The sequence below is a fragment of the Vipera berus genome, assembly GCF_964194415.1.
Source record: "Vipera berus genome assembly, chromosome: 5".
Classification (NCBI taxonomy): domain Eukaryota; kingdom Metazoa; phylum Chordata; class Lepidosauria; order Squamata; family Viperidae; genus Vipera; species Vipera berus.
The window spans coordinates 60827882-60843742 of record NC_138207.1 but is presented as its reverse complement, the minus strand read 5'-3'; the positions used below and the strand labels follow the sequence as shown (position 1 = coordinate 60843742).

At 34.3% G+C, this 15861-nt stretch overlaps 1 protein-coding gene across 3 annotated transcripts in view; it reads right to left on the bottom strand.

Annotated features, from left to right (window-relative positions):
- TACC2 (transforming acidic coiled-coil containing protein 2) overlaps positions 1–15861 on the bottom strand; it is a 157525-nt gene that overhangs the window by 7429 nt on the left and 134235 nt on the right. For 2 of the 3 annotated variants that reach the window (XM_081329392.1, XM_081329390.1), the window contains 4 exons: positions 15424–15513; positions 6480–6617; positions 5764–5840; positions 4932–4975 (listed from right to left, as the gene is read on the bottom strand). In XM_081329392.1, coding sequence (XP_081185518.1) covers positions 4932–4975; positions 5764–5840; positions 6480–6617; positions 15424–15513 — 349 coding nt within the window. The remainder of the gene's footprint in view (positions 1–4931; positions 4976–5763; positions 5841–6479; positions 6618–15423; positions 15514–15861) is intronic. The other variant, XM_081329391.1, reaches the window with a different exon arrangement.

The following is a 15861-nucleotide window of genomic DNA, read 5'->3' as shown; positions in this document are numbered from 1 at the left end:
AGCTTCTGAAGATACAAGGACATCTTGGTGTCCAGGCCATACTATCACTGATGAGAGGTGTAGCAAACTGAAAAGATAGCTTAGTCTCTGACTGAGAAAATATGCAAATAGCCTGTTCTACTAGATCTTATTGGGCAGACAGATGACTCCCCAAAATTATTCATTTTTAATTTATGTCCTATTATCAAATAGTTTTGAAAAAGCCTGTGGGCAATTAACAGCCACATAATTACTAAAATCAGCATAAAGCATAGATTACCTATGCACAATTGCAATTTAACCAGCAATACAACTGAGGTTTGTGTACCTTCCCTAAAACTATGAAGATAGGCTTTTGCTTAATGACACAGCACCATCTAGGATGATATAGTCCAGCCTTTCTTATGACAAATTCTTAAGGACACCACTTCTAATATGGGATCCAGAAGGGATCAAGAGCATCTTTTTAAAAAAGGTTTATCAAATATGGGATAAACTAGTATCCAATATGGGAATCTATGCATTTCTCCTCTTATGAAATAAATGAATTGTCCCTGCTACTGAAACATGCACATCTTATTGCAGATAGGGCAGGGGTCCCCAACCCCCAGTCCGCAGCCCGGTCTGGGCCACAACCCATTGGAAACTTGGCCGCAGAAGTGGTGGGCGTGAAGCTGATTAGTGAAAACAGCGTATGTGAAACCATCCGTTCTCCCCACAGCAGTCCCTTGGGGGATGCTTTAGGATCTAAGATGGATTGCGGTTGATTCTTTGTATTTAGATGGCCAAAATAATCATGTGAAATTTTCCAAGTGAAAACACCAGTTTCATATTACATTTTTTATGATGCCCCATTGTCACTGTAAGTATTGTGGAAACCACTGTAGTATAGTCAATTAATAACAATATTTGTTTCTGCACCCTGTTCCTGAAGTGAAATGGAACAATGTATATCACCATAAAAAAGCCACCAATGCTTGCAGGATCTGTTTTATCACTATAACACCTGTATTACCATTAAAAATCATGATGTATATCTACATTCTCTATAGGTATACAGAACGAGCTTCTGTAGAGCTCATTCATCAGAATACAGAGAAAAATACATAAAGTAAATGCCAAAGTAAAATAAAATAAAATAAAATTTTAAAAAACGCAATATGCAGGTGCCAAAATTGGCAAAAGCAATACTTACCAGGCTTGCCTTTGTTTTGGATTTGCAAGCAAAGAACAAGAAGCAACAAAAATGGAAGCAAGACAGAAAAAACGTCAAAGGATTTATTAAGAAAGCAGAAAAAACCGGGAGGCAACAATCTGTAATGCACAGAGCACAATATTCCTTTTAGTTCAGCTATGAAGAAGGAAGCAGCAATAATAGTTTTAAGTGGGTGAGTTTGCTTTCAGCTTTCATAGAAGATATGAATGAATGAATGAATGGTTCAAAAAGGTGGCAGCAGCTGTAGATACGCAATTCACTGAAAACGCAAATACAAGTACAGCACATAAAGTTCACCTTGACAAAATGCCATCATGTGCAACCGAAATGGTTCAAAAAGCACTCACATAATCTGTAGACTGAATGCAATGGGCAACATTTTCTCTGATAAACACTTTTTCAATGGAGACAAGCATGCAGTAGAGACATAAACTAAATGAAATTGAGGATTTTAAACAAAAAATTATATGAAGGCAGATGCTACCTGAAAAGTACATGCCAAGGAATTACCAGGAGCTCTACAAACTCACTTCTGTTCAAGTTTCTGCCTCCTAATTATATCTTCAGGAGTTAATCCTTTTTACATTTGCACTGGAGCCATTGATTTTAGCAATACGTTAGGGTACTTCTTTAACTCCTTTCTCTTAGTTCTCTGGCCCAAATCAGCTTTTACTAAAAAAAAGGTAGTAGTTTAATTCAGATTTATAAAGTGCTCAGAAGGATCTCTCCAGCTATAAATATAAGATTTTTTTTCTTATTATTTCCCTTGCAGGATACCAATACTTGTCATAGAGCACCTTTCAGTATATTTTCTCTGCATATATCAGCCGTTCCTGCTACATTTCTAAACAGGACAGCCACATGGATAAAGATTAGTTAGAAATAGCTACGTATGTAGCTTCCATTTCTTTTTCTGTTAGCATATAAAATACTCTTGTGCAGGAATATTTAAAGCATTTAAACTGAACTTCTCGAAGAGGTTGGGATTAGCCGAGTTCTGAATTTTTCACTAGATATTAAAGACACTATAGAATTAGGACTCAAACAATACAAATGTTGTCTGGAAAGTCAAATTCACATTTCTTATATCTAGGTCACAACTAGCTTTTAGGCTGATGCTAAATAGGCACCGGCCAAGTGTACCAAAAACCCTCCTTCTGAATCAATATAAAAGGCAAATCTTACATCAATGGGAGATGGCACCTTTAGCAAATGTTGATTAAAGGCGCACTCAACTAGGGACATGTTTAATTTCCATGAGCTATCCTTTTCTATTCTCAGGATCTGACTCAGTCACTTACTGAAATAAAATTAACAATGATAAACATCTTTTTTTAAAGAAGAAAAGCAGAAGAGAAATTCTGCTTGACATCTTTCTCTATAATGGTTATCCAAAAAATTTCAGATTCTGACACACAGTACCCAAATCACAACATACCGCACAGCCGACCATTACGCAAAAACTAACCCTACCATATACAAAAGAGGTGTCAAAAATGACAGAATTCTCCAACCCCTAGGGATAACAATAGCCCACAAACCCACAGCCACACTCCGTCAGGAATTATCCAGAAACAAAGACAGGACACGGAAGGATGAAAGAAACAATGTAATCTACAAAATCAATTGCAATGATTGCAACCAATTCTACGTGGGACAAACATTCACGTCAATTAAAATCCAGGATCCACGAACACTGACTGGCAGTCAAACGCCATGATCCCAAATCTTTAATCTCTACCCACACCAACACCAAACAACACCAGTTCAATTGGAGCAACACTAAAATCATCAGCTATGCTACTACCTGCCATGCTCGTGAGTTCATCAAAGCCTGGCAATTTCATCAATAGACACATTGACCTACAACCAGCCTATGAACCTCAGAATCCAAATCAACTGCTCAGCCAACCAGAGACAGCACCAACACCCAACCAAGTCACGCAAGCCCCCTCCCCCCATCAGCAGTTCACCTTCCAATAATCCTGACCTGATGTAACCTCTCCATCACAAGCCTCCCACTGGTGACTCACACCTGACCCATCACAATACCCTCACTTGGCATTCCCATATCTGAAGCCCTTATAAACAGAACATCACTGACACAGATATCCCCTAAACTCCGCTGAAGATGTTACCAAGCTTGGTAATGAAACATTTGGAAACCAACCCTCAAGCTCAGAGAACGAACCTTCACCCTCGTCCTACACGTGAGCTGCAGATATTTGCCACTATTGCAGACAAATCTATACTCTCTTCACAACTCCCCAGTAAATAAATCACAGAACTATCAGCTATTGTTTTAATGTTTGCACATGCTGCTTAGTTCCTCCATGTTAAATCTAAAGAAGACCCTTGACGAGGAAGTTGATTAAGTAACAGATCAGACACATAACTAAGCTTCTGAACTTTACCACCATCTAAGAATGCTGTTTAACAGAGCAGCTCAATCTACTCTAGGTGAACTTTATAAAGGTATAATCTTGGTTTGCATCTTTTCCAAACCATATAAATCTCTATTAGTGCACTGGAATACTGTATTGGGAAATATAACCTAGTCTGCATAAGAGGAATTATGCCTAGGTAACACAAACAAAGCTGCAGTGTTTGTGTGATTAATTTAAAGTGTGATTTTTTTAAAGCAGAGATGGCTCAATTTAATGTAAATGCTCAGGTGGAGAATTACGGTAGTATTGTTTCTCCAAAAATTAATTATAAAAGAAATATTTACAATTTGCAAGATTAACATCTCAAATCTTCTTACCTATATTATACATTGGAAACTGTTCACCAGAATATATTCTAGAGATATGGAATTACAGAATAAAAATAAATACTAATTTTGAATGAAAGGGTCATGTAAATATAAAGCCAGACATTTGGACATAATTATGTTTCCTTAACTTTGCATGATTCTGATTTACCTTTGGCTTAACCATATTATACATTCTTTAAACATTTTATTTATGTTTAAAAAGTTTATGCTACTCTACTAAATGAAACCTTTCACAGAAACCTACCAAACAAAACACATAATACAACAGAGTAATTTTAAAATAGTAATACTAAAAAACAGCAGTCCAAGTAATTAAAATATTTCCACATTTTACTTTGATGTGAAAAACTTTTATGAAGCTTAATGCTTTATACTTATTAGGATTCTACTGATGATCATATTTAGATATCTTCTTAATATTAATAATTTAATTAAAATACAGTGTTTGGCATAATGTGATTTGTTCTGAGAGGCCAATGATGTTCAGAATTCTGCAATTTCTTAGGCCTAAATATTATATATTAGTATATGTTAAATGTTTTGGTAAAAATGTGTCATCAAAGGAATAATATATTTAGGTTTAATTCATAATTGACTGTTGTCAAATAAATATATTTTTCCTGGCATCTACTTGTCGTTACTTTTTTTATGAACAGTGTTACAATATATATGATGAGATGAAATTCTACATTAAATTGATTCATACACACAGCTAGAAATTACAGCAGGTTTACTCCAAAAGAAATATTGTAAGCAAGAAACAGGTTTACATAAATAAGTAAATAATAGTAAATTCACAGAAGACTTCCAGGCATATGTAGGGACCTGCAGATGAGTTGTGATTCCCAAACCTGTTTCTTAAATCATCTTTGTTCATAGCACCACTAATTTTCCATTATTGCATATTCCCTATAACAGAATAAGAACAAAATATTTTCTTTTCATGATAGTAATACCTACCTATCATTTGAGCAATTGTCTTCTCATACTCTGAAACAATTTTCCTATTAAAAGATGAAAAGATACGAAAATGAACATGCATCCAAGAAATGGATTTTTCTAATGGCATCTCTTCTGTTAAAACCTTACAAATTAGCTCCAAAATGTATGACAGAATACAGTTGTTACAGTGTGGCATTTTTTAAATTAAAAGATTAATTCATAGACAGCTATGATGCTGTTAAATCCATAATTGTGCTATAAAATATAGACTATGACTTCCACATTGAGACTTGCTTTCTCTGTTTCTTCAGTACAATTTTAAACTGATTTTGACAGAAAGTGGTAGCAGAGGAGATTGTTGGAATTTAATTTATTAATTTAATTAACAATTACATTCTGAGTTGCAGAAATGGAGGAAAAAACCCTATTGCAATGTTCCAATTCTATGAAATAGCTCTAAACACGACACAAAACAAAACAACAATTCAAAAGGATTGCCTTAAACTTTAAAAACATATCCTATTTTGAATTTGTTCTCCCAAGAAGGCTAGCTGATTAAATCTTATTTAAACAATTGAACTATTTATTTGAATTTTATTAAGATATTGATAGATACCTTGAGCTAAGTTGTGGGATTTTCAAACAGAAATAGATAGAATATGTAATTATTTAATCTATTTTATTTATTGATTTGATTTATATCCTGTTTTTTATTCAGTAAGAACCCTCTTTCAACAGACCTATTTTGGTAATTTGAAGACTCTGGCATCTGCAGTATGATTTAAAAATAAGATATTTTTAACTGTCTCATAAACTTTAAAAGTATTAATTCACACAAAATTACACAAACCTCATTTCTATTACTTCCCTCCTACTGTCTTCATATTTCTCTTTCCATTCTGAAATCATCCTTTCCTTCGCAACTATCTTTTAAGGAAGAGAAGAAATAAGGTTGTATCAGCTTGAAAAAGTACAAAATACTTTGCCACATAACATCCCAAGGATCGATAGAAAAGTATAGCAAGATTATAATTATGGCATTCACAGGGAAGGCAAGGAGAACAACCGATGAAACGTGCACAATGATATTGTCACACAAACACTGCGACTTACATACTTGCATCAGATGTCAGGATGCAAGTATATAATTGTGGCACATGTTATATTCCAACCATACATGAGTTTCCTCAGAAAATAAGTATGAAAAATAGATAGGACATGGACCAAATTTGCCCAATCAACAGGGCCACTTGGCTTGCTGTTAACTACTATTAACATATACTATTATATAAAATAATCCATGGTTCCTTAATGGATAAGGAACATGCAATCTAAAGAAGGTAACTGTGGAACACATTCACTGAATTATGTTTAACAGAGGAGGGAGAATTGATTTTTTTTAAAAAGAGCCCACAATGCTGGTATGGATCAGTAACTGGAAAATCATTAATTCATTCAAACCTATCATAATGAATGAATTGGAAGAACAAATTTCAAAAAGCAGTTGCATTTGTAAAATGCCTACCAATAAACTGGCAGGGCTTCCTTGATTCTAATTGCCATTACCTCTTCCCTGGCAACTCTTAAGGCGGTATCCAGGTCTTGCTGCTTGTAAAGCAAAGTGGAGGCATTTTCTCCCTCTGAGCTGCTTATCCGTGAGTACAATGCACTTTTAGAGATTGAAGCATCAGCTGCTGGGTCTCTCTGTTCATTTTAAGGAAGGACAGACAGTTAGTATTATGTTCCAGCCGTACTTTAGTGAACTATTTCAAAGGAAGTGAGAAAAGAATGCACTGTGAAAAAAAATGTGGAATTAATTAATTAAAGTATTAGTCTGGGTTTATCATTAAGCTATTTTACAAGAGTTACCACTACATGGGTGGTGATATACAGAATATTGGAAATTCCAATCTTTCTTGCAAAGCACCATTTCACTGAACTTCAGCACCAAAAGTGATTACTAATCCTAGTTTTGTAAGCATCCCCAACATGATGACTTCCAAACTATATTGGACTGTATCTTTTAGAATTCTAAGCCAACATGAAAACTATGACAGTTGGAATTTGTAAGATGCCTGAATGAGCTCAGAATGGAAAAGCTTGGTTTATATAGAACCTGCCTACTCAAATGCTTGAACATTTTTTTGCTGCTCTTTCTATTCTTCATTTTAAAAAATCCTTGCTAAAATGATATCAAGTTCCCAGTAAGCAAAATACACCTGGACAACTTTATACAGGATGCAGCCTGACATCTACTGAGCTGTGTATTACTCACCATGCAACAACATGATACAAAGATCAGCAAAAGCAAGATGAATTTTATTTGAAGGTCAATAGCAAAACAAAAGAACAAAGTATGTTCCAACAAATACTTCAAAACACGTTTTCCACCACAATATTTAAAATGTTTATAACATAGTTAAAGTTTCGGCTTATACTTTTTATTTGATATTAACTTTATTACTAAAAGCACAGAACAGCAGTTACCTAAATATAGTTCAGCAGATGGTATAATAATTTAGGTTAAAGTATGAAACTGTTGATGTGGATTCATTTTTACAAGAATGTGATCACAATATTAACAATGTATTTACTCAATATTCACGTTACTGACAGATCTGATTGAACATTTAATTAAAATGCAATTATACTAGAGTAATTCGTAATGATCGATACTTGATTCAAGCACCTAATCAGTGACTAAATAACATCTAAGGCAAGTTTAAGCAGGAAACTATAAATTACAAATTCTTTCAACTGCAATACACAAAAGAAAAAATATTAGAGATTGGCTCTGCTATTTTCCTTACACAGAACTAATGCAGTTCAAATTTTCAGAAACACCAACATTATTTCCCACTAACTACCTTTCTTATATCATGTATGAACAAATCCACTGTAGATACTTGAACTAAATAATTGCAAAAATATAATCTGACAAAAGGAATTTTAATCAGTTTGCTTATTTGTATAAAGCAGTGAACTTCAGCAATGTATTGAGACTAAAGATTTTATATAAACTATTTTATATAGTTTAATCTATTGTTAAGAGTAATTTTGGAAGCAACCACAACTGATAGAAGCCACTGCCTGATTTATGTTATATTTAGAATTTCACAATTTATTAAAGAAGCATAGAACAAATCAGTGAAGATTTCTTATAAATTCTTCATTACAAGAGATCAGTAAAGATACATAAGAGACTGAGCAAACTGTTTTAAGAGTTAATCAGTAACACTAGCTATAACCAGACATATTAATTCAATAATTTTTATGATAATATTAAAGTTAAGACAATTATCTATTATATAAAAACACAAGACGTGTTTGAGGATTTCCTTTGTATTACCTTTAGAAGAGAAGAGATCTGACTCATATTATTCTAGAAAACCCCATGTGAAAAATGGGGTTTTCGTTTGTTTATAAGTTTTTACTTTTCTAAATATTGGGACACTTATTTGTTTCAAAAATAATATGTACAAAAATGTCTACTTTGAAATATTTATATAGACACTGACATATACACACTATTTCTCTAAAAATAATAATAAAAACCCCAATGGAATTATGATCCTTATATGAAACTGACATGCCCCAAACTAAGACTAATTTATCTATCCCAATGTGCAGTTTAAAGGGACGTGGTGGCTCAGAGGGTTAGGACGCTGAGCTTGTTGATCAGAAAATCGGCAGTTTGGCGGGTCAAATCCTGAGTGCCGCGTAACAGAGTGAGCGCCTGTTACTCGTCCCAGCTTCTGCCAACCTAGCAGTTCAAAAGCACGTAAAAATGCAAGTAGAAAAATAGGGACCACTACGGTGGGAAGGTAACAGCATTCCGTGCGCCTTTGGCGTCTAGTCATGCCGGCCACATGACCACAGAGACATCCTCGGACAAACTCTGGCTCTTTGGCTTTGAAACGGAGATGAGCACCAGCCCCTAGAGTTGGAAATGACTAGCACGCATGTGCGGGGGAACCTTTACCTTTAACATGCAGTTTGGGCTACTTTTTATTCTATAAATGAGAACTAAAATGTATCCTCTGAAAGACATGGGAAATGAATCCAATATTATTCACATAAAAATAATTATTATTAGAGTAAATATACTGATTTTGTAGCTGGCACCAGGATTATCATGAAGATTAGTAGGTTCACTATTGGAAATCTTTATTATGCATTCAAATAATTTGAATTCAGCTCTCATTTGCATGGAACCCAAAGCAGTTAAGCATAGCACAAACGTAATTATACAGATAAAAATAAAAAACAAAAATTTGGGGGGTAAAAGGCAATTTAGAAATAGGTATGAAGCAGAAATCTTGATCCTTTAAATGAAGCAAATTAGCAACAAGATATTCAAAAGAAATCCAATATTTTCAGAATATTCTATATACCTTATTTGCGCTTATTTCTTGTCTATTGTAAGTCTATGGTTGTTCTATCGGATCTACTCATCACTGATTTAACATGTTCAGTATGGCAATGATTGCTTAAAGAAGTAGATGAAATTGTGCTTCTCAACTGATCATGTTACATAGGAAGATTATGTTTAATTTAATCAGGGCAGCTTGCCCAAAAGCTTGTTTTTCAAATTTGCCAGAACAATCTCTTGAAAATTTTAATTAAGATAAATTGCTTAACAATCCATTCATATAATTGTATTACATCTTTTTGATTCGTTCTGGGAAAATGCGCCCAGTAGTTTTGCAATACTTCATGGCTTCCAGATGATATTAAGCTATTTAGATTCTACACTGTAGAATCAACAAGACTAGAAAAGAAAATGTGTATCAATCCTAGAGGTGGCTTACAAGGAGATGTGAAGGAAAACAGCTGCTCAGCCCAATGAAACTAGAAAGTATGAGAAAGAGACTTAGAGCAACCCATTCCTGTGTGTAGGTCCTCCAGGAGTGGAAAGCAGCAGGGCTGTTAATACATCTAATAACAATAAAGTACTCTTCCTGGAATCCTTGGGGTGTGTTCCTTGACCTTGAAAAGTGGACAAATTTGTTTTATAAACAACAAAACAAAACAACTAGGCAGGCAGTGGATAGGTAGCCCTTGACTTACAACAGCTTGTTTAGTGACAGTTCGAAGCTGCACAGGCGCTGAAAAATGTCACATGATCATTTGTCACACATTCGATCGCTGCAGCATCCCAGTGATCACGTGATCAAAAATTGGACACTTGGCAACTGGCATGTACTTATGACAGTTGCAGTCTCAAGGTCATGTGATCACCTTTTGTGACCTTCTGACAAGCAAAGTCAATGGGGAAGCCAGATTCACTTAACAACTGTGTGACTAACAACTGCAGTGATTCGCTTAACCATTGTGGCAAGAAAGGATGTAAAATGAGGCAAAATTCTCTTAACAAGTATCTCACTTAACCACAGAAATTTTGGGCTGAATGATAGCCATAAGTAGAAGACTACCCGCAGTGATCAATGTCCCTCCCAAACCTCCTGTTGTCAACACATAGTGGACCAGCAATATGACTGCTCTGCTGCAGATTTAACTCAGATATGTTATAATGTTGGAGGTGCAGGTTCTAACTATTAGAAGAAAAGAATACATTAAGAATTATCTTCAGTAAATCAGACCAGGCAGCCAAAATTCTGACTTAAAAACTACCAAAAAAAATTTTTGGGGGGGAAGAAGAGAAGAGAGAATATATTAGTTATAATGCTCAATACTGGAAACACAGAATAAAAAAATCTGAAGTGTGGAAAAAAAATAAATATGTAAGAATGCTAAGATCTTTAAATCAACATTTATACAGATTCAGCTGAGATACTATCAGACCTATCAGGTTTTTCAGACTTCGCAATTGAACTGAATAATCATAGAGAGGAAAAACAGGAAGACTTTTCTCCTGATCTACCTTGGTCACAATCAGCAACAACAGAGTCTCACAGTCACAGTAGTGCAAAATACAATTAGGTTAAAACGTGTAGCGTGGTAGTCTTGTCCTACAGATTACAACTAACAAAATTAGTTGCAATAGTTCATACCTCCCTGTTTTGAAATGAATGTTTTCAGTCTGTGGTACAGCACTGGCAGGCAAATATTCAGGTGGCATCAGAATTAAAAAAAACCCCAGAAACAGAAAGCACACATAACCTCCTATAAGGGAAACCCCATGAGCTCCTTTCCACTGATATCACCATAAGGACACTTCCAGGGAAGCTGCACGGATCAAACACATGATTTAAGAACTAACATTTCACTCTAGTTTAGATTGCATGCACCACAGGCTCAACTTCACTCCAATATGTCAACAGCCAGCATGCTGTGGGCATAGCAGGTGGAAAAAAAAGGAAGCAAAACATTTTTGGTCTTAATGTATAAAGAAGAGATTAACATATGAGGCTTCTTCCTCCTCTTAGAATCTATTTCCTCCCATTATTTTAAACCCCTTCTTAAGACAATTGAAATGTGGATTGTTGCCTAAAGAGCAAAACTGTCACCTACACAGAATTTCTAACACAAGCACACACACAAGAGATATATGAATCCTGGCATTTGCAGTTTTTTGTATGCAGGGTACAATTTTGACATCACAGAGTTTGTCAAAATTGTCTACACCAACCAACAAAGTGATACCTCAGTTTGCGGGTTCTCTTTGACTGTATAGACACCATTTCTTGCTTATGACTAAAGCTCCTTATTGCAGATTTAGACAATTTAAGCAACGATTAAAGTCCAGCCCATCCCCCATGGCAACAATTCTAGATGCCGTTTCATTTGTGCCAGCCGATGGGAAGAGATAGATGCAGCTTGCTTAATCACCCAATCTTTTGCAGAACCATGTCTCACTGAGTTTTATGTGGCCAACAATCATATAGGAAATTTTTTTTAAAGAGCATGGGGGTTACAGGAAGAAAGAAGAGTGTTGCTAGATCAGAAATCTTCTGCAGTTGGGAAAAGATGGGAGAAAACTGTGGGAAGAAAATCCTGAATCCAAATCCATCCATTTTCCAAACTGGTTGAGCACCAGTTTTTACTTCTCAAAGGCATTGATCCCTGCAATCATTGGCCTGCAAATAAAGCCAATTTTCCAGCAATAACATGCTATAGCAAGTGTCCCAAATTTGGTGAATTGTTTTATTTACAAAATGATAAAAAAAATCCTCAGAATAGTTTTCTGAATTCTTGCCACACTAAAGTTTTGGATATACAGTGATATACATCACACAACTGTGAATATTTTTCCTATTTTTCATTTTTCCTATTTTGGATATACATCACACAACTGTGAAGAATTTTCACCCAATTCTTCTAAAATTGCATATTTCTGGTATTCTCCAAACTCTGAATATTCTCCATAACATACATAAGGTCTCTTCCATGCCCTTCTATAGAAATAACCAACCTAAAACATAAATTAAACCTAGCAGAGGCTGAAAAAATGGCCCAACAAACTAAAAGGGCAAAACAAAACTTTTTTGAAAACACTAATAAACTGGGTAGGTGGTTAGCATACAAATTGAAAAAAGAAAGAGAAAAAAAATGATAAACAAACTGCAAGATTCAAAATGCAATTTACAATTCCAAAATGACATAATCAAAAAAATAATCAAAGACTTTTACGAGATACTTTACGACACAGAAGAAATTTTGCAAGAAAAAATAAAGCAATACATAAAAAAAACTTGACTTACCCAAAATCTCAGAGAATATCCAAAATATGTTAAATGAAAAAAAAAAACAATGATGGAGGTAACAGAGACCATAAAAAGGCAAAAAAAAAAGAGATAAGACCCTTGGTTCAGATGGGTACCTGCAGAGTTTTATAAATGCCTACAAGATACATTAAGCTCATTAATGAAAGAACCATGTAACGAGGTACTTTTAGAAGCTAAAATACCAAATATTTGGACAGAAGCTAATATTCTTTTAATACCCAAAGTAGACTCAGACTTGACACAGATAAAATATTATAGACCAATATCTCTATTAAATATGGATTATAAAATTTTTGCTTCAATAATAGCAGAAAGAGTAAAGAGATTTCTGATTGAATTTATACACACAGACCAAAACAGATTTTTACCTAAGAAACAAATAAAAAACAATTGATGAATGATTTTAGACACCTTGGAATACTATGAAATGCACCCAGGGAAGCAGATGGTGCTAATATTCCTAGATGCACAGAAGGCTTTTGATAACATAAACTGGCAATCTATGATTCAACAACTAAATGAAATGGACTTTGGAGAAAACTTTATAAATACAATTAAAACAATCTATCATAGACAAATAGCTAAAATAATTGTAAATGGAGATTTTACAGAAAATTTTAACATTAAAAAGGCACAAGACAAGGATGTCCATTATTATTTATATTAACACTGGAAGTATTAAATAGAAATATTAGGCAAGACTCAGAAATTAAAGGAATGAAGATAAAAGATGAAAAATATAAACTACAAGCATTCGTGGATGACTTGGTTTTCATATTAGAAGAGCCGCTTGTGACAAGCCCCAAGCTTCTGAAAAAGATAGAAGAATTTGGAGAAGCAGCAGGAATGAAAATAAATAGAGAAAAGACCAAAATGATAATCAAAAATCTTGCAGATAAACAAAAAAAATCAATTGTCAGAAAAAACAGATCTTCAAATAGTTAAGAAAGTTAAATACCTGGGGATATACTTAACGGCAAGATGTGCAACAATAAAAGACAACTACGCAAAACTATTAAAACAAATAAAGCTAGACCTGGATAAATGGAAAAAAACCTATGACTCTCAATGTTAGGGAGAATAGCAACAGTGTAGAAGAATATCTTATCAAAATTACTCTTCTTATTTCAAACAATACCTATAAAATTGGGAAAAATTTTTTTTGATGAACTAAATACACTGACCTTGAAATTTATTTGGCAAGGAAAAAAAGCCAGAATTAGATTGAAAATGCTACAAGAAGCAAAAGAAATGGAGGATTTGGGTTGCCAGATTGGGCCCTATGCTATCAAACATCTGTACTAATATGGATAAATGAATGGATAATCCTTAGACATAAAAGACTACTATACCTAGAAGGGCTTGACCCACAACATTGATGGCATGCCTTCCTAGGTATGGAAAGAATAAAATACATAGCTACTTTCAAAACCACTATATAAGAAACATACTTCTTTTAGAATGGGAAAAGATAAAAGCAAAAATTTACATGAAAATACCTGGATGGCTTTCAACAATGGAAGTGTTTGTTCACCCAAACCTAATTAACTATGAGCAAATTGTGACTTATAAAGACATTCTGAATTTTAAAGGAAAACTAAAATCTAGACAAGACCTAGAAGAACAGGGTACTGATCTATCATGGTGGCCACATCTGTAAATTCAAATGAGATATGAAAAAGATGCTAAAACATCTGGATTCTATAAAGAACAGAGAGAATTTGACCAGATACTATTGGCATCAGATGAAAAATTGATTAAGAAACTGTACAAGTACATGCTAAGTTTAAAGATGGAAGAGGAACAAGTTAAAGAAACAATGATAACATGGGCAAAAAACTTTGGGCATAACATAGAGCTAGAAAACTGGCAAAGACTTTGGGAAAGAAATTCTAAAATAACAAAGGTGGTGGCTTACAAAGAAAACTTATATAAAATATTTTACAGATGGCACTTACCACCTGTGAGGTTACCAAAAAAGTTTAAAAATATGTCCACCAATTGTTGGTAATGTAGACAAAAACCAGGCACATATTATCATCTTTGGTGGACATGCCCTAAGGCTAAAAGATTTTGGTCAAGAATACATATATGGTTAGAGAGAATGACAAAAAACACGTACCGTAGATTTTAAGCCAGAATTATTTCTGTTAGGTATAATTGTAGGAAATTATGAGAAAGAATGTGTATATTTAACGTTACATGTATTAATGGCAGCGAGAATTGTATTTGCTCAACCTTGGAAAGATGAATTACCAGCGGAGGAAGAGATAATCAGGAAAATTTTGGACTGTGCAGAAATGGACAGACTTACATTGAAAATGGAGAAAGAAGATTCAGAACACTTTAGAACATAAGATACATTTTATCAATGGCTAGAAAAATGAGGTAGAGAGAAAGGAGTTTAACATGTATTAGTAAGCTAAATATTGGAACCCAGACAACATGTTGCTGATAAAACATTAAGGATTTGATTATAAAAAATTAATAAAATATGGTTATAAAAAAGAAGTCACCAACCTCATTTATATTTCTAATATATATTGATTAGACTGTGAAAATCACAGGTCTGTATAAGAAAATGGCAGCCAAATGTATTCCTGTGATCAAGCTCATGTGACAGTCAGTTGCAAAACATATTTGCAAAGTGGAATGTGACCACATCTGAGATTAGAGAAAAGAAACTTTTACATGCTCTTTTCTATCTTTCTACATAGCAATGGACCAAAGTCATCCAGCATCTCCACTCAGAAAAAACTTATTGTTAAAGTAAAAGCAGCAACACGGTTTTTAAGCACACAAACTGCAGGCACAGGAGATACCTCAGTATTTAAGGAGTTGAAAGAAGACAAGGTAATTTGTCTGGCTAGCTTCAGGGCTTCTATCCTCATTGCAGCAAATTCTAATTCCTCCTGCCAGTGAGATGGTTGTGACAATGTACAGGGAAAATCCATTAAGCATGATGCAAAGACAAATGCCCATTGTTAAAGAATACATTAGGATAATTGTTTTAGGATATTGCATATATATATTGGCTGCTCTATTAGGCCACGATGGGTTTTAACTACCAATGACTGACTAAACCACAATGGCTGATCCACCAACACAACATGCTAAGCCAAGAGAGTTACATTGTAGCTTACTGTGTTACAGGATTTAAGGAGAAACGACATGAAATATTTAACCTGCAATCATCTCTTTTAATTTTTTCATTAAATTAACAGTAAAATCCTTTCTGATATACATTTATTCCTCAGGGA